At 32.0% G+C, this 22,343-nt stretch overlaps 2 protein-coding genes across 2 annotated transcripts; one reads left to right on the forward strand and one right to left on the reverse strand.

Moving 5' to 3' along the window:
* The first annotated feature begins 2,053 nt into the window (after nt 1–2,053).
* LOC117918882 (serine carboxypeptidase 1-like) lies at nt 2,054–8,616 on the forward strand. Its single transcript, XM_034835844.1, has 14 exons — nt 2,054–2,625; nt 3,192–3,337; nt 3,926–3,999; nt 4,115–4,237; nt 4,330–4,432; nt 4,799–4,836; nt 4,905–5,006; nt 5,459–5,539; nt 5,634–5,873; nt 6,705–6,770; nt 6,844–6,965; nt 7,974–8,087; nt 8,230–8,275; nt 8,349–8,616. Exons 1-14 carry the CDS (start codon nt 2,477–2,479, stop codon nt 8,430–8,432), a joined length of 1,488 nt encoding a protein of 495 aa, XP_034691735.1. The 5' UTR covers nt 2,054–2,476; the 3' UTR covers nt 8,433–8,616.
* Nucleotides 8,617–19,334: 10,718 nt separating this feature from the next.
* On the reverse strand, nt 19,335–22,007 carry LOC117917776 (pentatricopeptide repeat-containing protein At1g18485-like). Its single transcript, XM_034834166.1, has one exon. It carries the CDS (start codon nt 21,869–21,871, stop codon nt 19,487–19,489), a length of 2,385 nt encoding a protein of 794 aa, XP_034690057.1. The 5' UTR covers nt 21,872–22,007; the 3' UTR covers nt 19,335–19,486.
* Nucleotides 22,008–22,343: the final 336 nt, after the last annotated feature.

Genomic DNA, 22,343 nt, shown 5'->3' on the forward strand with positions numbered 1-22,343 from the left:
ACACCCGACTTAGAAGCTTTAGAGGGCATAATAAGTAACACTTAAAAGAATAAAAGTTTTATTGCTCAAAGTAAGCTTTACAAATGTTTTGGAACTCACTTGTTTTGGTTGGTTAGGTTCTTGGGTGGTGTCTTGGCCAAATGAGGCATTAACTTATTTATAGGCACCTTAGGAAATCTCTAGAACCTTAAAGGGTCCCTTACAAATAAAAAATAATCTAGAAGCTCCTACACTAGTCTATGTACAAGGGTATGTACAAGATGACTTTGGAAGATTCTAGAACACCCCACACCATTCCAATGCTCTCTTATCTAAGTGTAGAGATGTGTGGACATCTCTAGCCCTCTCTGGAAGCTTTCATACTCTTCCACTTTGTAGTTAAGTGTAGATGTCTCCAAGGATCTCTAGAAGCTTCCCATTTCCTATATAAACCCATGGGGAGGGTCATTTGAAGCATTTTGTGACATTAAGGTATGATATATTTACTAACAATAAATTACATAGGAAAAGTAGGTTTCGATGCACTTATATAAAAACAAAATCATAAAATAGGAACCTAAATTTATAAAATATAAATTTCAAACAATAATTTAAAATATAATTAGCATTTCATACACTTTTGATCAAAGATATTATCTTTGACCATTCGGATACTACCTCATAATGATATAGGTAATACCTTTGAACGAGTGCATGAAACCTAATTTATGTTTAGAGGGTTTTTATTTTATTATTATTTTTACATGAATACGTGGAAACTCAGTTTTTTTTCCAACATATATTGACAAGGTAATAGATATGAGATTTATCTTCTAAGAATTTGAAATTCTTGTCAAATTTTATTTTATAACTTTAAAACTAAGTATTATTTGAAAATTAACATAAATTTATATAATAACATAATAAATAATATTTAAAAATATATAAATTAACAAACAAAAACAAGCTATTCATGTTCCTTTTATATTCATTACACGAAAATGGACGTTTAAGAAAAATAAAAGTCTTCCATGTGTACGAAAATTTTCCGGATTTGAAAGAATCTTACTTACAAGAAAATTTAAAAATTTTAAATTATAAAAAAAAAATGAAAAACGTGTGTTTCCATACACATATTTGGAAAAAAAAACGGCGCTTTCAAAGTTAGAGGTAATACTTAAAATATTGAAATATAATAACTATATCATCAAAATATATCATTGAAATGTAATGTTTTTTGGATCAAACGTAATTAAATATGAATTTTATAATTTCGGGTTTCTATTTTATTTTTTTAATTTGGGTATAAAATCATTTTTTTCTCAAAAAAAAAACCCTTAAGAAAAAATTATTTAGTCTCTAATTGATCATAAAAAATACAAAAAAAAAAATAATAATAATTAAAATTAGGTCAAATGTGTATAGTTTTAAATTATTTAATTTTTATATAGAATAGAAAACCAAATTAAATGAATTAAAAAAAGTATATAAAAAATAATGTCTCAACTTCAAATTTATTTATTTTTAAAATTTTTTTTCCTTCTATTTTTTCTTGCAATTTTATTTCTTTGCACATTTTTCCTTGAATTTTTCAATAGCCACATTAAGAAAGTAACCTCCTAATGGCTGAATTCAAACCTACCATAACAAGTTTTCTTCCAAATAGACTTTCAAAAATATTAAAGAAAAAATCCAAAGTGCGATACCACTCCGTCAAATTTTTTTATGAATAAATATATCATATATAAATTTTCTTTAAAATATTAATAAATATTATGATAAATTTTTCTTCAAAACAAATTTAGAGAAAAAAAAAATTATTATTATAATTTTTTTTTTGAGGAATGAGTTCTTACATAAGCTAAATCAAAACTTTGACAGAAAAGATTTTGACCAGACAACATGTTTCAAAATTAATTTCCAAATTCAAATGAAATTCCAAATTAGGAATTGAAGTAGTTGAAACTCAGCTGTAAAAGAATCCAAAAACAGAGGGTAGAAACAGAATGGAGAAGCGTGAAGGAGTGAAAAGATTTTCAGTAAAGTTTACCAGACAAGCAGCAACAGCATGACTACAAATCATCACACCTTTCATGTGCCCCCATTGATGGCATCATTCCCATTCCACCAATAACTGATCTTCGCAATCCCCATTGATGGCATCAGCATCATCTTCTTTAAATCAGACCCATTAAATGCCATCCAAACATTTCCATTACTACACATCAGTTCAAAAACTTAAATCCCTTGTCCAATTGGATTTTTTGGTCGAAAGCCCCTCTCTTTAATCACTCTGCTTTTTTTAGGTTTTTTCCCTTTTGTCTTTTTCATCACTTTCCAACACTTGCCTTTAAAGCATAAGCAACCAGTTTAGTAAAAGCTCTCATCCACTCATTATATATTTCTTATATATATATCCAGGCAGAGCCGTGAATCTATTATACAAGTTTTCAAGGTTGTTTCTCCTGTTCGATTCAGTTGATCTTACCCAGTGGATATGGGTATGACAAGGGAAAGACCCATGTTTTATTGGGTGTTGATTTGTATGTTGTTCAGTTTTGTATTGACCGAGGCAGCTCCTCAAACTGCTCTGGTAACAAAGCTTCCTGGCTTTAATGGCACTTTTCCATCCAAGCACTATTCAGGGTATGAGTCATTTTTGCCAATGTTGCTGTACTAATTCATAATTTTTTTCGCTTTTCTGGTATTGATTCTTTCTGGGTTTTTGTGGCTTCTGTGAAATTTGATGCTAGTTCATGATTTTTATGCTTTCATGGCACTTTTTCATCCAAGCACTAATCTGGGTATGAGTGATTTTATGCATATTTGTCAATGTTACTATATCAATTCATGATTTCTATGCATTTTTTTTATCATTGATTATATCTGGATTTTTCTTGGTTATGTGAACTTTGATGCTAATTCATGATTTTTGTGCTAATGGCTATGAGTGATTTGCTGGATTCGTGTCTCCATTTCTATGCTAATCCACGATTTTTATGCTTTCTTGGTATTGATTCTCTGGGTTGTCGTGGGTTTTTTTCCTAGTAGTGTGAAATTGGATGCTAATTCATGATTTTTATTTTTATTTTTTGAAAATATTGATTCTTCTGCGTTTTTGTGGGGTTTTCTTGGTTGTGTGAAATTTGATGCTAATTCATGATTCTTATGCTATATTGGTGTTGATACTTTCTGGGTTTGTCTATTTGAAGGTATGTGACCATTGATGAAAATCATGGGAAGAAATTGTTTTACTATATGGTGGTGTCTGAAAACAACCCATCAGAGGATCCTGTTGTTCTGTGGCTCAATGGGGGACCTGGTTGCTCCAGTTTTGATGGTTTTGTATACGAGCATGGTGTGAATTTCAACCTTAGATTTCAATTCTTGTCGAATTAGAGATCGAGTTATGTGATTTTACAATCAGTTTTGGAACTGGATCATTGCGAGAAAGGAGTATAATTGGTGGAATGATTTGAAGGAAAGACAGTTCTACCAAACATTTATGCAAATCCCTTTTCAATTCCTTTCCATTGCAAGTTTAGTTGATTTCGAATAATGGCATTCAAAGTTTTTCAAGCAATTCTTTTCCTTTCTTCCTAATTCTTGCAGTTCTGAAAATGATGTAAAGTATTATGGTTTGAAATTATTTGAGTTTTCCATCTAAACAAACATCAATCCAAGAAATGGGGTCAGTCCAATCTCATGGAGAAGAAAAAGAAAATCCAAAACCATCTCTCATTAGGTTATTAGATAGAAAAGAGAGATAGAGTGACTGAAATTCCTGTGTATATTTTGTGAGACTGATAAAAAGATTAGGATTATTTTTATCTATTTTTTCTCTCCCCATGAATCCTATGTTTATAACAAATCAGAATTTGAAACAAACGATTTTGAAGCATTATCACTGTCTAGACTAGTTATATGTTCATATTGTATTTTTCAGGGCCATTCAATTTTGAGGCAAGGACTCAAGGAGACCTCCCCCGACTGCATCTCAATCCATACAGCTGGTCCAAGGTTGAAAATCCAGACATCATTCTACAAATATAGGCCGAATTCCATGATTCTGTTTTAATTTTTCCACATTTCCGTAGACCCAGATAGTTTTTGCATGATATGTCTTGCATTTCAGCTTTCCAACATCATATATCTGGATTCTCCTGCTGGGGTTGGGTTTTCTTACTCGGAAAACTTGACCGATTACAGAACTGGTGATCTCAAGACTGCATCTGATTCCCATGCATTTATCCTCAAGGTAAAGAAGAGCAACCACTTGAAAAAATTAGCATATTAAGACTGCATCATATATTGATACTTATGTTTCAACAAATTGCTTTCTATAACCAGTGGTTCGAGCTATACCCAGAATTCCTCTCTAATCCATTCTACATTGCTGGGGAATCGTATGCTGGGGTGTATGTACCAACTCTTGCTTATGAAGTAGTAAAAGGTATCATCTCTAATCTTGTACCCTATGTTTGACTATTCAAAAGTTTGACGAAAAATATAAGGGAAAGGAAACAGAGAGGAAAAAAATATAAAAAAAAAAAAATTAAAGTTAATAAATTATTTTTACATATTTCTACAAACTCATAGCACTTATTTTTCCTTTTTTATATAAAGATTAAATAATTTAAAAATGCATAACTTTCTAATTATTTTTATTTGATTTTCCCGATATTTTTCATAATAAATCAAACATGAAAATCCTTCATATATATATTCCTTTCTAAGTACTATCTTGAAACCAAACATAGCATTAACTTCATATCTTTTGGGATCGAAAACTAACATGTAATTTCTTGATCTTGCAAAGGAATTAAGGGTGGTATCAAGCCCATTCTCAACTTCAAGGTACGGCTTTTTGAAAACTTAACTTGTTAAAATTTTGGACTGTGATTGCATTATTCCATGTTCAATAGGGTTACATGGTTGGAAATGGAGTTACCGACGAGGAGTTTGATGGCAACGCTCTTGTTCCATTCGCTCATGGCATGGGCCTAATCTCAGACGAGCTATTTCAGGTGCATGATGCCCCTCATCTTGATTTTGGGTGCATAGTTGTTAATGCATGCTTAAGCGCACCTAGGCTCAAAGCACAACTACTCACTAGCTATAGTGTCTCACCCACCAAAATATGCACCTTGTTCAAGAGGCAATCCTTGTCTCTTTTTCTTTTTCCTTTTAACTTTATTCTTGAAATTTCTAGCAGTATAGTGAAACTTTAAATAATTTTATTAATTTTGTGTTATATGATTCTTTTAAATATTTAGAATCTTGAATTTTTTTGTTAGTTCAATTAAAATTTGGTCTTATATTTATAAAATTAGCACGCATACATTAAGGACTTTTGTACGTTAAATGCATCTTACATCTTTTAAAACTATGCTCAAGTGATAAATTTTAGTGTCTTTTCTTGAGTTCAAGACATCTTCAATGTTAGGTTTTCATTTTTTCCCTATGTTTTTTGTTGCAGGACATTAGCAATTTATGCCAGGGGAACTATTATAATTCCCTTGATGAAAACTGTGAAAGCAAGCTTTCAAAAGTTGATAAGGCAAGTTAAAACAAATTTTCACTTGCATGCAGAGTCTCCATCAGTTAAAACTCTGTACTCTTTCATTTAGTTTTGATAATATGATGAACCTCAGGACATTGAAGGTTTGAACATCTACGACATTCTAGAACCCTGCTATCACGAAAAAAGCCCGGAGACTTCACTTGGTAACATTAGGTTACCATCAAGCTTCCAAAAATTAGGTGAGACTGATAGGCCATTTGCAGTGAGAAAAAGGATGTTTGGTCGTGCGTGGCCTCTTAGAGCTCCAGTAAGAGAAGGACTTGTTCCAACCTGGCCGCAGCTCCTTAACAGCGGGAGCGTTCCTTGCACTGTGAGTTGCTTGAATTACTCTTCTTTGCATTATTCTTGGGTGATCTCCAGTGTCTTGACTTGCTTTAAAATCAAATGACATTTCATGTATTTTGTCTGAAAGCAGTTGAAACCAAACATGAGTTCAGCTAAAAGTTAAGATCAGACGGCTACTAAATTTGTTAGAAACTATAATATATATTTGTTGGAGTATGACATACATTATGGATTCAAATCCTAACAATTTAAGTTTTTTAAAAAGTTCGTAACTCAATATGGTAATATAGCTCTAGTTAATTAAAGGTCTCAAGTTCTAGTGTTGTGTATGGAACTGCATGTGAGGCATTATAGAGTGTAACTAAGATTTTAGGGAAATTGGTAACTTCACATGGTATGAGAGCTCTAGTTAACTGATCTAAATCCTCCCTCCATTTATTTGTTGATCACAAATTTGTTTGTATTGTGATATGTATTGTGGGTTTAAATCCTAATCACTTACAAGCTTGATATTTGGTAACTCAACAATGTATGTCATCTACAATAATGTAGTGTTGTCCTTTGAAAAACCAATAGAATGATGCTTATATTCAATATTAAATTTGCATTTGGGCATCATGAAGTTCATCTTTCTGCTTGGTTTTTAGGTTTTTATCACATCAGTAGCAAATACTGTGATTTCAGTTTCACCCATCTTTGGTCTTGTAGCAAATGTCCATCAATTTGGTATTCCATTGCCTATTTCTAATTCTTATCATTGAAATGTTGGATGGTTTTCATTATAATCTTGATATTTTGCCACTTCAATAGGCCTATTGACAAATAACATTCTCTTATGATCGGGATTTAATTTCAGGATGATGAAGTAGCGACTTCATGGCTGAACAACAAAGCAGTTAGGGAAGCAATTCATGCTGCACTGGTGAGTTCTCTTCATGTCTCATTTCCAGACCAAGCTTTGAAAGCAGTTGGTTTATGATCCCTGTATATATCAGGAAAGTGTGGCCGGTAAGTGGGAGTTATGCACGGACAGAATCCTATATCATCATGATGCTGGGAGCATGATCAAGTACCACAAAAACCTAACTTCCGATGGATATCAGGCACTTATATTCAGGTAGATCTCCAACTTCAACAATTCCAAGTTCTATTAGAATAAAAATAATTTATTGATTTCAAATCTATTTTTAAGTTTTCTTCACTTTTTCTTTCCTTAACCTCTTCATCTTTATTTTCCTTCCTTTACATCTTCTCTCAAATTTTCTGAAAACCTAACATAGCCTGTCCCACCTTTTCTCAAGAACCTGTCGTAGTTGCTCTACCTTAGGAGGTCAGATATCATAGAGCCCGAATTTTAATTTCTTCCTATGTTCTGAGCATGGAGGATTAAGGTTTTCCCAGGTAGATTTTTAAGGGATTTAGAGCCACTGACTTGCAACTGAAATCTACAAGGGCTGTAAGAGTTCCTATCTTCTTTCTGGTTTCACTTTCTCACACATTACCATTGAATTATTTTTGCACAGAATGTAATGTAGAGATTAAATACATTCCAAAGAACTGAAGAAGTAATTTGCTTTGGCATGTTGGGTTCTGAGAAAACCTGGTGTCCTTAATCACAATCAGAGGAACAACATAACATATGTCAGCCTAGGTTTTTAGACTGGAAAAACTATGAAAACATAAAGCAAACCTGAGAAAACCTATGTATTAAACAAAACCTGAGTCCTAAATACTCTTTCCATTTAATAACTGTCATCTTTTAATAGTTTTGTGATGCTCTTTTGTAAGCAATAGAAGAATGTTCGTATCTACCAAAAACTTAAGGTTGGGGAGGCTTGTGGGAGGTTCTAGGTTCAGGCCCCCAATAGAGACAAAAATTTACCCAAAAAAAAAACCACACTTAAGGCATGAAGCATGTTTGAACCGAATGCAGAAGCATTACCTTGAGTTTTAAGCTTGATGAAGCAAAAATAGAAGTGAAAAGATCACTCCAATATTACAATCACTTCATATAGCTCTCCAAATTTGAGGATTAAGTTTTCATTTTTTAAATTTGTTATCAACAACTTGAGTGATCTATACTCTGCAACTAGAGACATTTATTGATCCTATTCATTTCTGGTAGCGGGGACCATGATATGTGTGTTCCATACACGGGGAGCCAAGCATGGACAAGATCAGTTGGATACAAGGTTGTGGATGAATGGAGACCCTGGTTTTTTGATGAACAAGTTGCAGGGTAAGTTTTCACCTCTTATCAATATATCAGGAATGTTTTTATTAGTGAGGAAGAAATTTGTTCAGAATTCCACAGAAATAAGGATATCTTTCTTCTTTCACTGTTTCACACAATTTGAAAGTCTTTTACCTACTGGTTGCAGGTATGTACAAGGGTATGAGAACAACCTCACTTTCCTTACTGTAAAGGTCTGTACACAAAAACCTATCTATGGTTTTCATTGTTTGAGTTGTTCATTCTGATATGATCCTGTGGGTGCAGGGTTCTGGGCATACTGTACCAGAATACAAGCCAAGAGAGGCATTGGCTTTTTATAGCAGATGGTTGACAGGAAGACCGATATGAAGGACATCTATTTGAGGGCACACTTGGTACTTCTATTCTTATATCTTCAGTTGTTGTGGCTCATGATTATGGATAAAACTTAATACTATATAAAATGTGATAAATATTTTATCAAGAAATTAAACTATTTAATGAGAGAATGGCTGCCATGATTGAGCAGTCCCTATGCTATGTTAAAAGCCAACAGAATCTCTGATACCTTCTCTTTGCTTCTTATGAGTAGTCTCTTGTGTTCTTCTTTTTGAGTATTTACTCTTTCACATATCACCCAGAGTTTGTTTCATTGGTAGGTGGGATAATTGTCTTTCTATTGGTGTAGATTTCCCATAATAAAAATAAAATAAATGGTAAACTAAACCAAGAAGTTTCCATGGCTACCCAAACCAGATAGCTTTATCTAACTCTTTACCCACAGCCATGGCCCTCATTTTTTCTCCTTGATTCCAAATGAAGTAATCATCAAACCCCTATGCTTTTGAAGTAAGAAGGAAACTCTCGCAGGAAGGAAGATGGAGAATGATGGTAAGAGTATCAATTACTTATGAATTGATTTGGCATTATAAAGGAGTACACGCAACAACACAAAAGCATTTATACCACTTAAATCACTTTGGCCTATTTCTGTAAAAGCGCTTTTACCTCAGCACTTCTATCAGGAATGCTATATGAATCATTATTGTTCAACAATAAAGCAAATTAAAAAATTAAAAAAAAAAATCATGAATAATGTCATCACTAGATACCGTAAGTGGATAAAAGAACCAAAAACATGATCAAAGAATTGTACCATTCCAATTCCTCTTTGGTCTTGGAAACCGATCCAATGTTGAGGTTGTAGGGGTGAGCAAGCACAGGCTTTCCTTGAAGAACCCTTTCTTCTTGGAACTTTAGAAAGAATACTGATCAAGCTTTGAGATAAACAATGTTCTTGATCTCAGTTCTTCAACTTCTTTCAACTTATGAAAGATTGATAGGGGGCTCTAATCTTTGGGGGAGCTTTCTCAGAAAAGCCTACCACAGGGAGAGAAGACAAGCTGGCGAGTCTTTGGTTGATTCCCTGCCAGCAAAGCTCTGGTCTTTGGAAAATCCTCCACCGGAGGTTTGTGGCAGAATCTGTGGTGGCTTGAATCTAGCACTTCAAAACCCATCAAATTATAGTTAGCACAAAGGGAAGCAGAAGTACAGAAGTTGTTAGGAAACTGTTTGAAATCCAGAAAAATGGTTCTGAAAATTTTACATTGAGAATGGACCCAGGAGGATTTTTCTTATGGTGTCTTAATACAAAACTTTAGTCTTATAAACAAATTCTTCAAAAGTACAGAAAAATTGAAGGCCATATTTAGAAACTGTTGTCAAAACAATTTTCTGTTCTTCATAATTACAAAAAATGACAAACATGTTTCCGGTTTTTAAAAATAGAATATATGGTGTTTTCAAAAAATATTTTTTTATTCTTTTCATTTGTTTTTTAGAGTTGCTTTAAGAAATAATAATACAAATATGGAAAATGATTAAAAATAAAGTATATAGAAATCAAGTTAAAAATATTTTAGATTCTAAACCGACTTTTGTTTTATAAAATAACAATCTCAAAAACTATTTTTCAGAAATGTGTTGGCCCAACCCATGTCTCAATAATGGAAGGGAGCATCCTTCTTATATATAACTTCATTTTGCTCCCTATTTCCGATGTGAATTCACTTCCACAAAGATTAGAAAAATCATAAACCTAAAGCACACCACTAGAACTTGGATATCCTTTAATATATATCAATTTTTTTATTAAAATAACTTTAATACATGTATTATTATTATTATTATCATCATCATTTTTTTAGTTTTTTCTAATATTTTTATCAATTTTCATTCACCGATATTTTGTGTCAAAATATCTATCAATATTTCTTCAATTTATACGATATATCAATAAAATCTAAGTACTAATATATCCATAATTACCGATATTTTCGTCTTTATGAAATACCATTTCTTTTTATCAACACTTCTAAAAAATGATAAGCAAAGCTTGGAAGCGTTATTCAAAAACAAAAAATGACCTGCTTTAAACCTATCATCAACCCTTTACTAATTGGTGCCAGGTTCAGTAGGTGCAAAGGAGGGATGGCCATAAACTGTGGCCAAAATTTTCTAGTGGTTTTCAAATTTGCAGTATTGGTCACACAGTTTAAACTGATAATATAACCTTGGAGTAATGCTCTGGAATTCCTCTAGGCTAGGGAAGCTTCTAGTTAGAGGACTGAAGGTCCATTCGGTAGAAGAGACTACATTCATCACATAGTTATTTGGTCACCCAAAAGAGCCAAATATGATTTTTCAAATTTATATTCTCCCGTCTCTAGAAGTTCCACTAATATTTTTCACATATTTTACGATAGATGAATGGTGACCAAAATATTCATTTTTTTTCCATAACTGAGGAACCTTTCATGACCAAACTCTTCAGACTCTCCATGAAAACCTAAACCTCGAGGTGCTGACTATGTCCATTTCAACCAATATTGGGTAATTCAAGGCATTCCAAGCAGCAATAGGAATTAAACCAGGATCATACACCTCTATCATACATCTTGGCATTCGCCCTAACCAACTATGTATCTTGACAGGCTTCCTTAATAGTCAATTTTCTAATACTAGATAGGAAAAAAAAAACAACATATAATAATTATTCCTGGTAAGTAGTGCATCATGAATATAAAATTTCTAATGGTCATTTGGTGTGGTTTTCCTACACTATTGATTACCACAGCTAGTATTACTACTGATTGGTTTATCTGATTTTTCTTATGTAGTGAGAAACTCTTTTTATTTGTGTTGTAAAGTAGGTTTTGTTGCTTTGGTAGAGCCAAGGAAGAAAAGTGTTCACCACCAAGTTGAATAGGTAACATAATTTTCTCAAAGTGTAATTTTCTTAATACATTTACTTGCGTTCTCTACTATTTTGTTTAATGAATAAATAATCATAGGGACTAGAAGTGGTGTTCCCTTGATGATTATTTCTTGTTGACTCTCTTTATTACTCTCTATCCCTTGATTATTTGTCTATGAAATTGCTCTTTTTATTCATGAATTTAGGTTTTAGATCATGCATCATATACACCATTATTGATTGGGTGAAATAAGAAATCACTTTGAATGAGAGTGTTATTTCAAGTTACATTCCTTTTTGGTTAATTATTCATTAGTTTTCTTTTTATATCATCAAATTTTCATTTTTACTTCTTGTACGATTTGAAATCGATATGAGACAGAGGAAATTGTTAGTTCTATTATAAGGAGTTTATCCAATGCTAGCTAATAAGACTCTCACTTCCTGTTTGTTTGTTTGTTTTTTTTTTTTTTTTTTGGTGATTTCAGTGTTCATGGGAATTGGACTATCATTTTCCTATTTCTACTTTTTTCTTTTTCTTATTTCTTTTGATTTGCGACATAAGTCTTCTTCACTTCATGGTTGTTTTATTTCCCAAATCTTGGTACTCATCTGACATACTTTCTTACTTTCATTTTTTTGTATTTTAATTTGTATAAAATTTTCAAAAACAATTTATAGATGGTCTATTTTCAGTAGTTATGATTGCTATTGGAATGTTTGGATGGAAAGATATGGTATCTTTTCTTTTCTTTTGATAGGCAAATGGTGAATATCTATTAAAGATGCCTAAGCAAAAGGTGTAGTAATGTACACACGATGTCACATATGACACCCACCAAAAGCATGCTTGAAAAAGAGAGACACAAAAACAACCTCATTCTCTTTACTTTAAGCTAAACCAATCAATAAAGTCAATTATTGACAAAGAATGATTACCTATGTACACTAATCTATTCCAAAAAAAAAAAAAAAAATACTCATGAAACATATTTGATTTTTTTATCCAAATGTTTTGAATCTTCAAAAGATCTCTCATTCCTTTCCTTCCATGGCTTTCAAAATAAGCACAAAGCTTTTAACCCTTTTTTTCCCAATAAAAGATATGTTCCAACTCAAAAGACTTTCTCTTAACATAGAGTGCATCACTCCAGCAACTCTAAAGAGATAGAAAACAAGTTGCCACAAGATACTAACTTTTAGGGCAATAGAGAAGCAAATTATTAGTCGATTTTTTTTTTCTTTTTCTTTTTGGCATATGTAGCATCGATTAGGCATTGTCTATCCCCTCCTCTTAAGCTGATCGATTATTAAGAATTGACCTCAAGTTGCTTCCCATGTAAAGAATCTAAAAGTAAAACATTTTGCTTGATAAGCAGTGGAATCTAAAAGCATATGACTTTGAGTTGGCTAAACCCTTGGGCTTAGAGAGAAGTTACTTGACAACTTGTTTGGCACGAATATTTGGGTTAATCAAACCTCTTTGAGTGAAAAGGTATCCTTGATCATAACCTATCTTGGAATCTATAAGCCAAGATCACTAAATGAAATTATTTTAAGACTAATTCATATATATATATATATATATATATATATATAGGGCATTAAAGCACGCCCTTAAGTAACTTTGTGTTGTATATATATATATATATAGGGCATTAAAGCACGCCCTTAAAGTAACTTTGTGTTGTATGGACCAAAGTGCCTAGAAGAGGCCAAATTTGGGCCATGTAATTCATATGCTTGAAACTAATGATTTCCCTTTCTGAGATGTAAGCTTAAATTCCTTTATCAAAAAAATTGTTTTCTTCAATGTTTTTAGAACTAAACCAATGACGGAACAAAAAAAGTTACCAGTTCACGATTCACTAGTCGGACTACGATCAAACCAGTGACATTATAAATAATAATTAATATATTATACAAAAATTTAAATAATTATAAGAAATTAAAAATTATATATAATTAAAATTTTTAATAATATATTTCATTTTTTATATTTGACATATCAAATTAAATGATAAAGTTAAATATAAATATATTAATATTTTAAATTTTATTAAATAGAACATATATAATATTTAAATATAAAGATATATTTAAAATGAAAAAAAATTGTAATATTTAATTTTATTTGCATCTTTTTTGTATTTTATTATTTTGAAATTATTATATTACTTAATTTATAGTAATTTTATAATTACATTATATAATTATTATAAAAATAAATGTGAAAGGGTTTTCTACAATAAAAATTTGAAAAAAAAAAAATTAATTTTGTTATATATTTTTATTTGAAAATATAATATAATAAAAAAGCCACATAACTTAATGGTTAAGCTTCAATTTTACCCCTAAATACATCGGAAATGGATAAAAAAATATGTAGGGTTTGTGGGGTATAAAAGGCATGTAAGAATCATTAACTTACAAGATTAAGAGTTTATTGGGCTTGATGACAAATCGGCTAGATGGGCTCCTCATGGAGTGATTCGGTTCCCTTAGAGAATCAAAACGTATTTTTGGATTAAATAAAAAATAAAAATTATTCGGATCGTTAAGAATCACCCAATTCGAGCAGTTTACCTGTTCAACCGCTTATTCATCCAGTTCAACTACCGATTCAATGTCCAAACGACTTTTTGAGTGGATTGGACCAGTTTGGTTGTCGATCAATAGTCGAACTAATCAGTCTGGTCCGGTTTATAAATCATTGGTTTTCTTTGAATTGCATTTTATCTTCATGTTGTATTTGTTTCCTTTTTCTTCCTTGACAAGCAAGTGCCAACAAATATGTGCTTAACATTTTTAGAATTTTGAGTTGGAAGCAAAAATATTTTGTACGCAATTTGGATATAGAATTTTAATTCATTTCGCCTTTGACATTGATAGGATGTGTAAATGAACTTTTTGTTTTCTTATAAATTTACTCTTATCTAATACATCAGATGTAGAATGTATGTGTGTGTGTGTGTGTTTTGTTTAAAAATAAGAGAAAATTCAAGAAAATAACCATGGGGTATTTTGGGAAAGGAATATGTGTTTCAAACAACTTCAGAATTTATAGAACACAAAGTTATTTTTTCTCTCTAAAACCTTTTTAGAGAATATGTGTGGCAAATTGTATTCAAACCTCACTTTGCATATAATGTGAAAAACATATCTGTGTTTCAAACAACTTTAGAATTTATAGAATACAAAGTTATTTTTTCTGTCTAAAACCTTTTTAGAGAATACGTGTGGCAAATTGTATTCAAACCTCACTTTGCATATAATGTGAAAAACATATCCAAAATAAGTTTTTTTTTCTTGGTTATTGGTGTCTCAATTTTGTATTGGTTTCTTGTTGTTTTGTATTGGTTTCTTGTTGCTACTTCTCCTTTCTCTTGGGTTAATAGGACCTGGGGAGAAAGTCGAGGATTGTTAGTCGAAGAAGTGGCACTGCTTTGGATTTAAGCTACCATCGTGTTATTAGACATAAAAGGCCTTTCCATCTTCATCAACAACATTCGGAATTACAAGAATAAAAAGTAGGAGAGACTTTGGGTTGATAAGGAACTTGGGAACATTCGTATGCATTTTAAGAACAAAAATGTTAGGGTTTCTACTTTATATATATATATATATATATATATATATATATATATATATATATATATATATATATATATATATATCGGTTTTTCTTTTTTGGTTATTGGTATTTTAATTTTTTTATTGGGCTCTCATTGTTTTGTATTGGTTTCCTATTGCTACTTTTCCTTTCTCTCGGATTTATAAGATTTGGGGAGAAGATCAAGGATTGCTAGTTGAATCTAAGTTAGCATGGCATTATCCGACATGAGAGACATATTCGTCTTCATTAGCGACATTTGAAATTGCTAGAACAAAAAGCAAGAGGTTTCAAGATGATAAAGAACTTAGGAACATCCGTTCGTGTTTCAAGAAGGAAAATGTTAGGGTTTCCAATTTCTCTTTTTTGTGTTATTTCTTCTTTCTCTCGGTTTTTCTTTCTTTTTTCTATTTTGGTTATTGGTGTCTCAATTTTGTATTAGTGTTCCATTACTATTTCTCTTTTCTCTTGAGTTAATAGAATTTGACGAGAAGATCGAGGATTGCTTGTCAAATAACCATTATCACTCTAGATCTAAGCGACCATAGCATTATCTTAAATAAAAGGCCACATTTGTACATGTTTCAAGAATAAAAAGGTTAGAGTTTCCATTTTTTGTGCTATTTTTCCTTTCTCTCGGTTTTTCTTTCTTTTTCCTTTTTTGGTTATTAGTGTCTGAATTTTGTATTGGTTTCCCATTGTTTTGTATTGGTTAATTATTGTTGTTTCTCCTTTCTCTCGGGTTGATAGGATATGGGGAAAAAAATCGAGGATTGCTAGTCGAAAAAGCATTGTCGCTTTGGATCTAAGCTACCATGACATTATCCGACATGAGAGGCCTTTCAATCTTCATCAACGTCATTTGGAATTGCCAAAACAAAGATCAAGAGAGGCTTCATGTCACGCCCCAAAACCCACTCCAAGGGCATGATAGTCATTTCACACCTCAAGCCAAAGGCTCAAAGTGAAAACAACACAAACATTCGTATTGTAACTAGAAAGAAATTTACCAATTACCAAATTCCTGTTCAGAGTAGTAGGACAAAATTCTAAAGTCTCCGAGCATCAACTTTTTAAAAAAAAACTAACACATCAACTAAAGTGTTATTATCCAAATAACTCCAAATTCAAATAATCTAAACGAAAAATAAATTTTAACATCTAAACAATGTCCAAAATCCTAACAAAGAAAAATTTCCCCAATCTAGCCATCACTCCTCGCCCGAACTGAGAGTACCTGAAAAATTATCAATGAAGGGGGCATGAGCTTAAAGCTCAATAAGGAACATCAATGCAGTTTCATGGATCAAACATTTTCAATCATGTTTGCAAATAGGAAATATAACATATACTTATTTTCAAAAAAAACTTTTAAATTCGAAATACTAATATATTCAAACTTTTCAACAAACTTTCTCATATCCATTTCAAAACAATTTCTCATCTAAACCAAATCAAATACATTCAAAATATCTTTACTCTAGTTTGATGTTACCCAATTAGGTGGGACTTCACAAATGAGTAGTTAGTTTCAAATTTGTTCCATTTAAGGTGAACAAATCCAAATGTCAACGTTTATAACCCGTTAACTAGGGCTATAAGGTCAACTATTATAACCCGTTGACTAGGGTCATATAATACCAACTACTATAACCCGTTGACTAGGGCCATAAGATCAACTATTATAACCCGTTAACTAAGGCCATATAATATCAACTATTATAATCCGTTGATTAGGGCCATAGAAATGTCAACAATTATAATCCGTTGACTAGGGTCATAAGAATCAAAGTCAAACACTTTATTTCATTAAGTCAAACTTGCAAAACAAAATATCATATCTCCAAAATTTTTCACTTTTCATAAATAAACAAAGAAGATTCTCAAATATGATTTCCATACAAAACACATATTTGATCCATGCAAAAAGATAAAAATAATATTTTTACACTTTTCAAAATACAATATAAAAAATAAATTATTTTCTTCTATAAAAATTTGCATTAATTTCCCTTACCTTGAAAAAGCACTCAAAATATTGAAGTATTTAACTCTGAAGAATTTCCTCTTCACCTAACATAATATCATACACAATATTGATTATTGATTATTTATCCAAACATATAAATTTGAAAATCCTAAAAATATTTTATTTAGTATTAGGGGTCCTAATTAATTTCTCATATTAATATTATTACCATCCAATATTATTTTCAACTTCCTAAACAATAATTTATTTCCTTTTTTCTAACTTATCTAAAATAAATCTTTTAAAAATATTTATTTGCATTAAACTATTATTACTATTATTTAAATCTCCTACCAAAACTTAACAAATACCCCACGCAATTTTTTTATTTTTTTTCAACATGTCAAATCCTTCCTACTCTTCTTTCATCATTTTTTTTCCTCTCTAAAGTCAAAACTTTTATCCTCCATACTCACAATTTTATATAATTTTCACATCTAAAACTATATAATTTTTTTTCTAGATCTATTCATTTGAGTAATCAAAATTTATTGATCTCCATTAATAAATCAAACTATGTTCATAAATTTTTAATCTTTTTGACGTAGAAATTAATTAAACGAACTCTAATCAAAATTGAGATATTCCAAAGAATATCTAAAGTGTTTAAAACTAATTAACGAATATAAAATATTAATTTAAAAATTAAAAATCTTACCTGAAAAATTGATCTTCAAACCCTAAACCTTCAAACCTTCAACCCTATGCTCTCTGATATTTCTGATCTCTGTGTAAAAGAGTTTTTTGAATAGAGAATATAGAAAAGATATAATTTATATATAGGGGTTTTAAATACGAAAAGACCTTTTTACCCTTATTAAATTACTTTAATTAATTAATAATTTCTAAATTGCGATTTTACCCCTAAATTGGGTTTGGGGCATTACACTTCAGGTTGATAAGAAACTTGGAAACATCCATATGCATTTCAAGAATGAAAAGGTTAAGGTTTTCAATTTCTCTTTTTCTATGTTATTTCTCATTTCTCTTGTTGTTGTTTTTTTTTTTTGTTATTGGTGTTACAATTTTGTATTGGTTTCCTATTGTTTTGTATTGGTTTCTCATTGTTATTTCTCCTTTCTCTCAAGTTGATAGGATTTGGAGAGAAGATCGAGGATTGCTAATCAAAGAAGCGTCATTACTCTTAACTAAGCTACCATGGCGTTATCCAACATGAGAGGCCTATCCATCTTCATCAACAACATTCGGAATTGCCAAAACATAGAGCAGGCAAGGCTTCAGGTTGATAAGGAACTTGAAAACATCTGTACACGTTTCAAGAACGAAAAAGTTAGGGTTTTTAATTTCTTTTTTTTCTATGTTATTTCCCTTTTCTTTTGATTTTTTTTTTTTTTTTGGTTATTGATGTCTCAATTTTGTATTAGCTTCCTATTGTTTTGTATTGGTTTCTTATTGCTATTTCTCCTTTCTCTCAGGTTGATAGGATCAAGGGAAAAAAATCGAGGATTGCTAGTTGAAGAAACATCATTGCTCTAGATCTAAGCTACCATGGTGTTATCCGACATGAGAAGCCTATTTGTCTTCTTCAACAACATTTGGAATTTCCATAACAAAGAGCAAGTGAGGCTTTGAGTTGATAAGAAACTTGGGAACATCCATACGCATTTCAAGAATGAAAATGCTAGGATTTCCAAAAATGGATGAAACCCAATAACTTAATATATGTAAATTTTGAACTTTAGTATGAGCTAAAAGCAAACTTATTTTATGGTATATATATGCTTAAAATTGTTTATATGTATAATTATTAAACGTATATTTTTATGTATTATAATATATTTTATAAATTAATTAAAATAAAATTATTAGAAGATTATTAATATATAATTTGTGTCAAAATATCCATCGATACTTTTAAATAAAAATATTTTGTGTCAAAATGTACCGATATTTTTAAATAAAATTCATAAATATATTTGAATCACATAATTAGTATATTTGTAATAATTTAGTTTTAAATTAATGATTTAATTTTATTTTGATATTCAAGTATAATAATAGCCTATCGAGAATAAATTAACTTATTACATTTTTAAATTAGAATAACATTGAATTTAAATTAGTACATTTTTACAATTAATTAGTATATTTTCAATAGATGTAAGTAAATTAACTTAGCATAATAATACATCTGAATTACATAATTAATACATTTGCAATAATTTAGCTTTATAATGAATGTACACTTAACAAAATTCACATTTTTTTTATCGATCGACGTGATATAATTAAATTTAATATCGTAAATCATATCATACATATATCAATTTCTTCAACAAAACAACTTTAAAATATCTATTATACTTCTAATTTTATTTTTAAAAGTTTTTTCTTATATTTTCATGAGTTTTGATCAATTTTCGATCCATCGATATTATGTGTTAAAATATCCACCGATATATCCTCGAGATATCATATATATTCGTAAAATCTACGTATCGATATATTTGTGATTATCGATATTTTCATCTTTGGGATTAACCAATTTCAACCAGATTCTGCCATCATAAACCCAAATCCAATCCTTCTATTTTCTCTCCAACTACAAAAGCATGTGCCTGTTCACCGATCTGAACCCAACTGCACCCGGGACTCTTCTTCACGCCCCTTGATTTCATGAGTTCCCTTATCCTATTTGCCTCATCCCACCTCCCGGTTTCTGCATACATGTTTGAAAGAAGTGTATAGTATCCACTGTGTTCAGGCTTTAGTTCAAATAGATGCTCAGCTGCCCAAGCGGCCAACTCTAAATTTCCATAGATTCGGCATGCTCCTAGCAAAGCACCCCAAATATTGGCATCTGGTACAATTGGTAAACCTTTAATAAGCTCTGCTGCCTCTTCCATAAGGCCAGCTCGGCCTAGAAGATCAACCATACAAGCATAGTGCATTTGTGTTGGCTCGATTCCCCGAGCTTTCAACTCATCAAAATATTTCCTCCCTTTTTCAAGTAGCCCACCATGGCTACAAGCTGACAGAACAGCAATAAAAGAAACTGAATCATATTCGACATCATCTTTCCTCATGTTCTCAAATAGATCGATTGCAGTATCCAGCTCACCTAGCATTCCATAACCCAGAATCATAGTATTCCATGAGGCTACATCCTTGTTAGTCATCCTGTTAAAGATATTCCTAGCAAGGACGATCCTTCCACATTTGGTATAAAAATCCAAAAGTGAGTTAGCAACAAAGAGATGTATGTGAAATAGCTTTTTCAATAAAAATCCATGGATCTCCTTCCCTTGCTTGATAGCTGTTAAATTTGCACAAGCCGAGAGAGCTCCCATAAAAGAAACATTGTCCTGCTTCAGACCCATGAGCTGCATTTCTGAGAATAGACTAAGAGATTCTGAGCAATCACTAGTTTGAGAATAGCCTACTATTAGTATATTGTAAGATACTTCATCTCTAAGGGAGGTATCGAACACATTTCGAGCAAGCTTTAGGTGTCCAGATTTTGCATACATGTCTGTCAAAGCATTGGAGACAAATAAATCAAATGCACATCCCATGTGAATTGATCTTGCATGGATTTCCTTTCCTGGACGAACTAAACCCATTCGTGCACAAGCTGGAAGAACATTTGTAAAGGTGACCGAGTTGGGAAGTTCACCATAGTCTGGCATTTGTCTTACAAGTCCTACAGCCACTAACTCAAACCTGTTTTGAGCAAAATTAGCGATCATGGCATTCCAAGAAACAACATTCTTTGCATCCAACTGATAAAACACATTTGATGCTTCAGTTGAATGACCAGACTTTGCATACATATCAATCAGTGAGTTGGCAATGAATATATCAGATTCCAAGCCCATTCTTATGCTAGACCCATGAACTTCTCTTCCTGCTTTAAAGAATTCTAATTCAACCAACACGGGTAAGAAACTAGAAATGGTGATAGAGTTGGGTTTCAATCCTTCATCAATCATCAATCTAAACATATCTAATGCATCTCTATAATGCCCTTTATAACCAAAACTAGTAATAATTGCATTCCAAGAAACCAAGTTCTTCTCGACCATTTCTCCAAAAACTTGCTTCAAAGCGGCCACATTCCCACATTTTCCATACACATCAAGCAACGCATTGCCAACAATCACTTGGAACTCCAAACCAACTTTCACAACATAACCATGAATCTCACTTGCGGTCACCTCATCTTCAACTCCAGCACAGACCGGCAAAACACTCACGACGCTAACCACATTTGGCCTCAATCCAGACCTCAACCTCATCTCCCCAAACAAATCAAGCACCTCTGCCCAACACCCATTAACTGAAAACACCCCAATCATCGTATTCCACGACACGAGATCCTTTTCAGGCATTTCATCAAACACCCTCCCCGCATCTCTCAAACCCCCACAATTCCCATAAAACGACAAAAGGGTATTCCCCACAAAAACATCAGACTCAAAACCCAACTTCACCACAGACCCATGAACCTCCCGACCCTTCCGAACCTCAAAAGCATCAGCACACGCCTTGAGGACAAAAGGGAAGGTGTGATCATCCGGCCTGACACCAATTCTAACCATTTGATTATAAACCTCCAACCCACCACCGACCCCAGCAATGGAATAACCCCGGATGAGTGTGTTCCAGAGGAATGCAGTGGTGCGGTGATGCATAGTTTGTTGGAAGAGGAGGCGAGAGGATACGGGGTCCCCATGGGAGGCGTAGCCGAGGATGAGGGAGGCACAGAGGGGGATGTTGTGGGGGAGTTGGGCGTGGAGGAGAGCAAAGGCGTGGGATTGTTTAGTATGATGAAGGGAGAGATGGGTTTGGGATAGAGAATGGATTTGGGAGTGGGTGAATTTGGGGGAGAAGATGGTGGGTAGATGAATTCTTAGGGTGCAGATGTGGTGGGGTTTGATGCGGTTCATAGCGAAGGTGTGATTCCATGGAGAACTTAGTTTCTTTACTGTTGCATTTGAGGGAGATTATCGCATGGAAGACTCGCAGTTCTTGCAAGATCACACTGGAACACGTTGGTAAGCAGTAAACAAAGGGTGTAAGGGCCGTTTGGGTGTATTTGCATTTGCGGCGCTTCTTTCATATAAAAACACCTTAATTTTAATAGTAAAATAAGTCGTGACATGCACGAAATTAGAATTAATTATTTTTAATTCTTTTATATTTTATTAAAAAAATATATAGAATATTGTTATTGTTAATGTTAATTGTAATATGTTTTTTTTTCTTAAACCGAATTTATATAATAATTTAGGAGAATTCGTAATAAAAAAACTATTTTAAAGACAATCTTGTGATATATATCTCTTTGTGACTTCCAATAAAAGGGAGATAAATATATTACAATTATAATTTAATAGATACATATAATGAAAATTTATT

The sequence above is a fragment of the Vitis riparia genome, chromosome 7 (genome assembly GCF_004353265.1).
Source record: "Vitis riparia cultivar Riparia Gloire de Montpellier isolate 1030 chromosome 7, EGFV_Vit.rip_1.0, whole genome shotgun sequence".
Taxonomy (NCBI): Eukaryota; Viridiplantae; Streptophyta; class Magnoliopsida; order Vitales; family Vitaceae; genus Vitis; species Vitis riparia.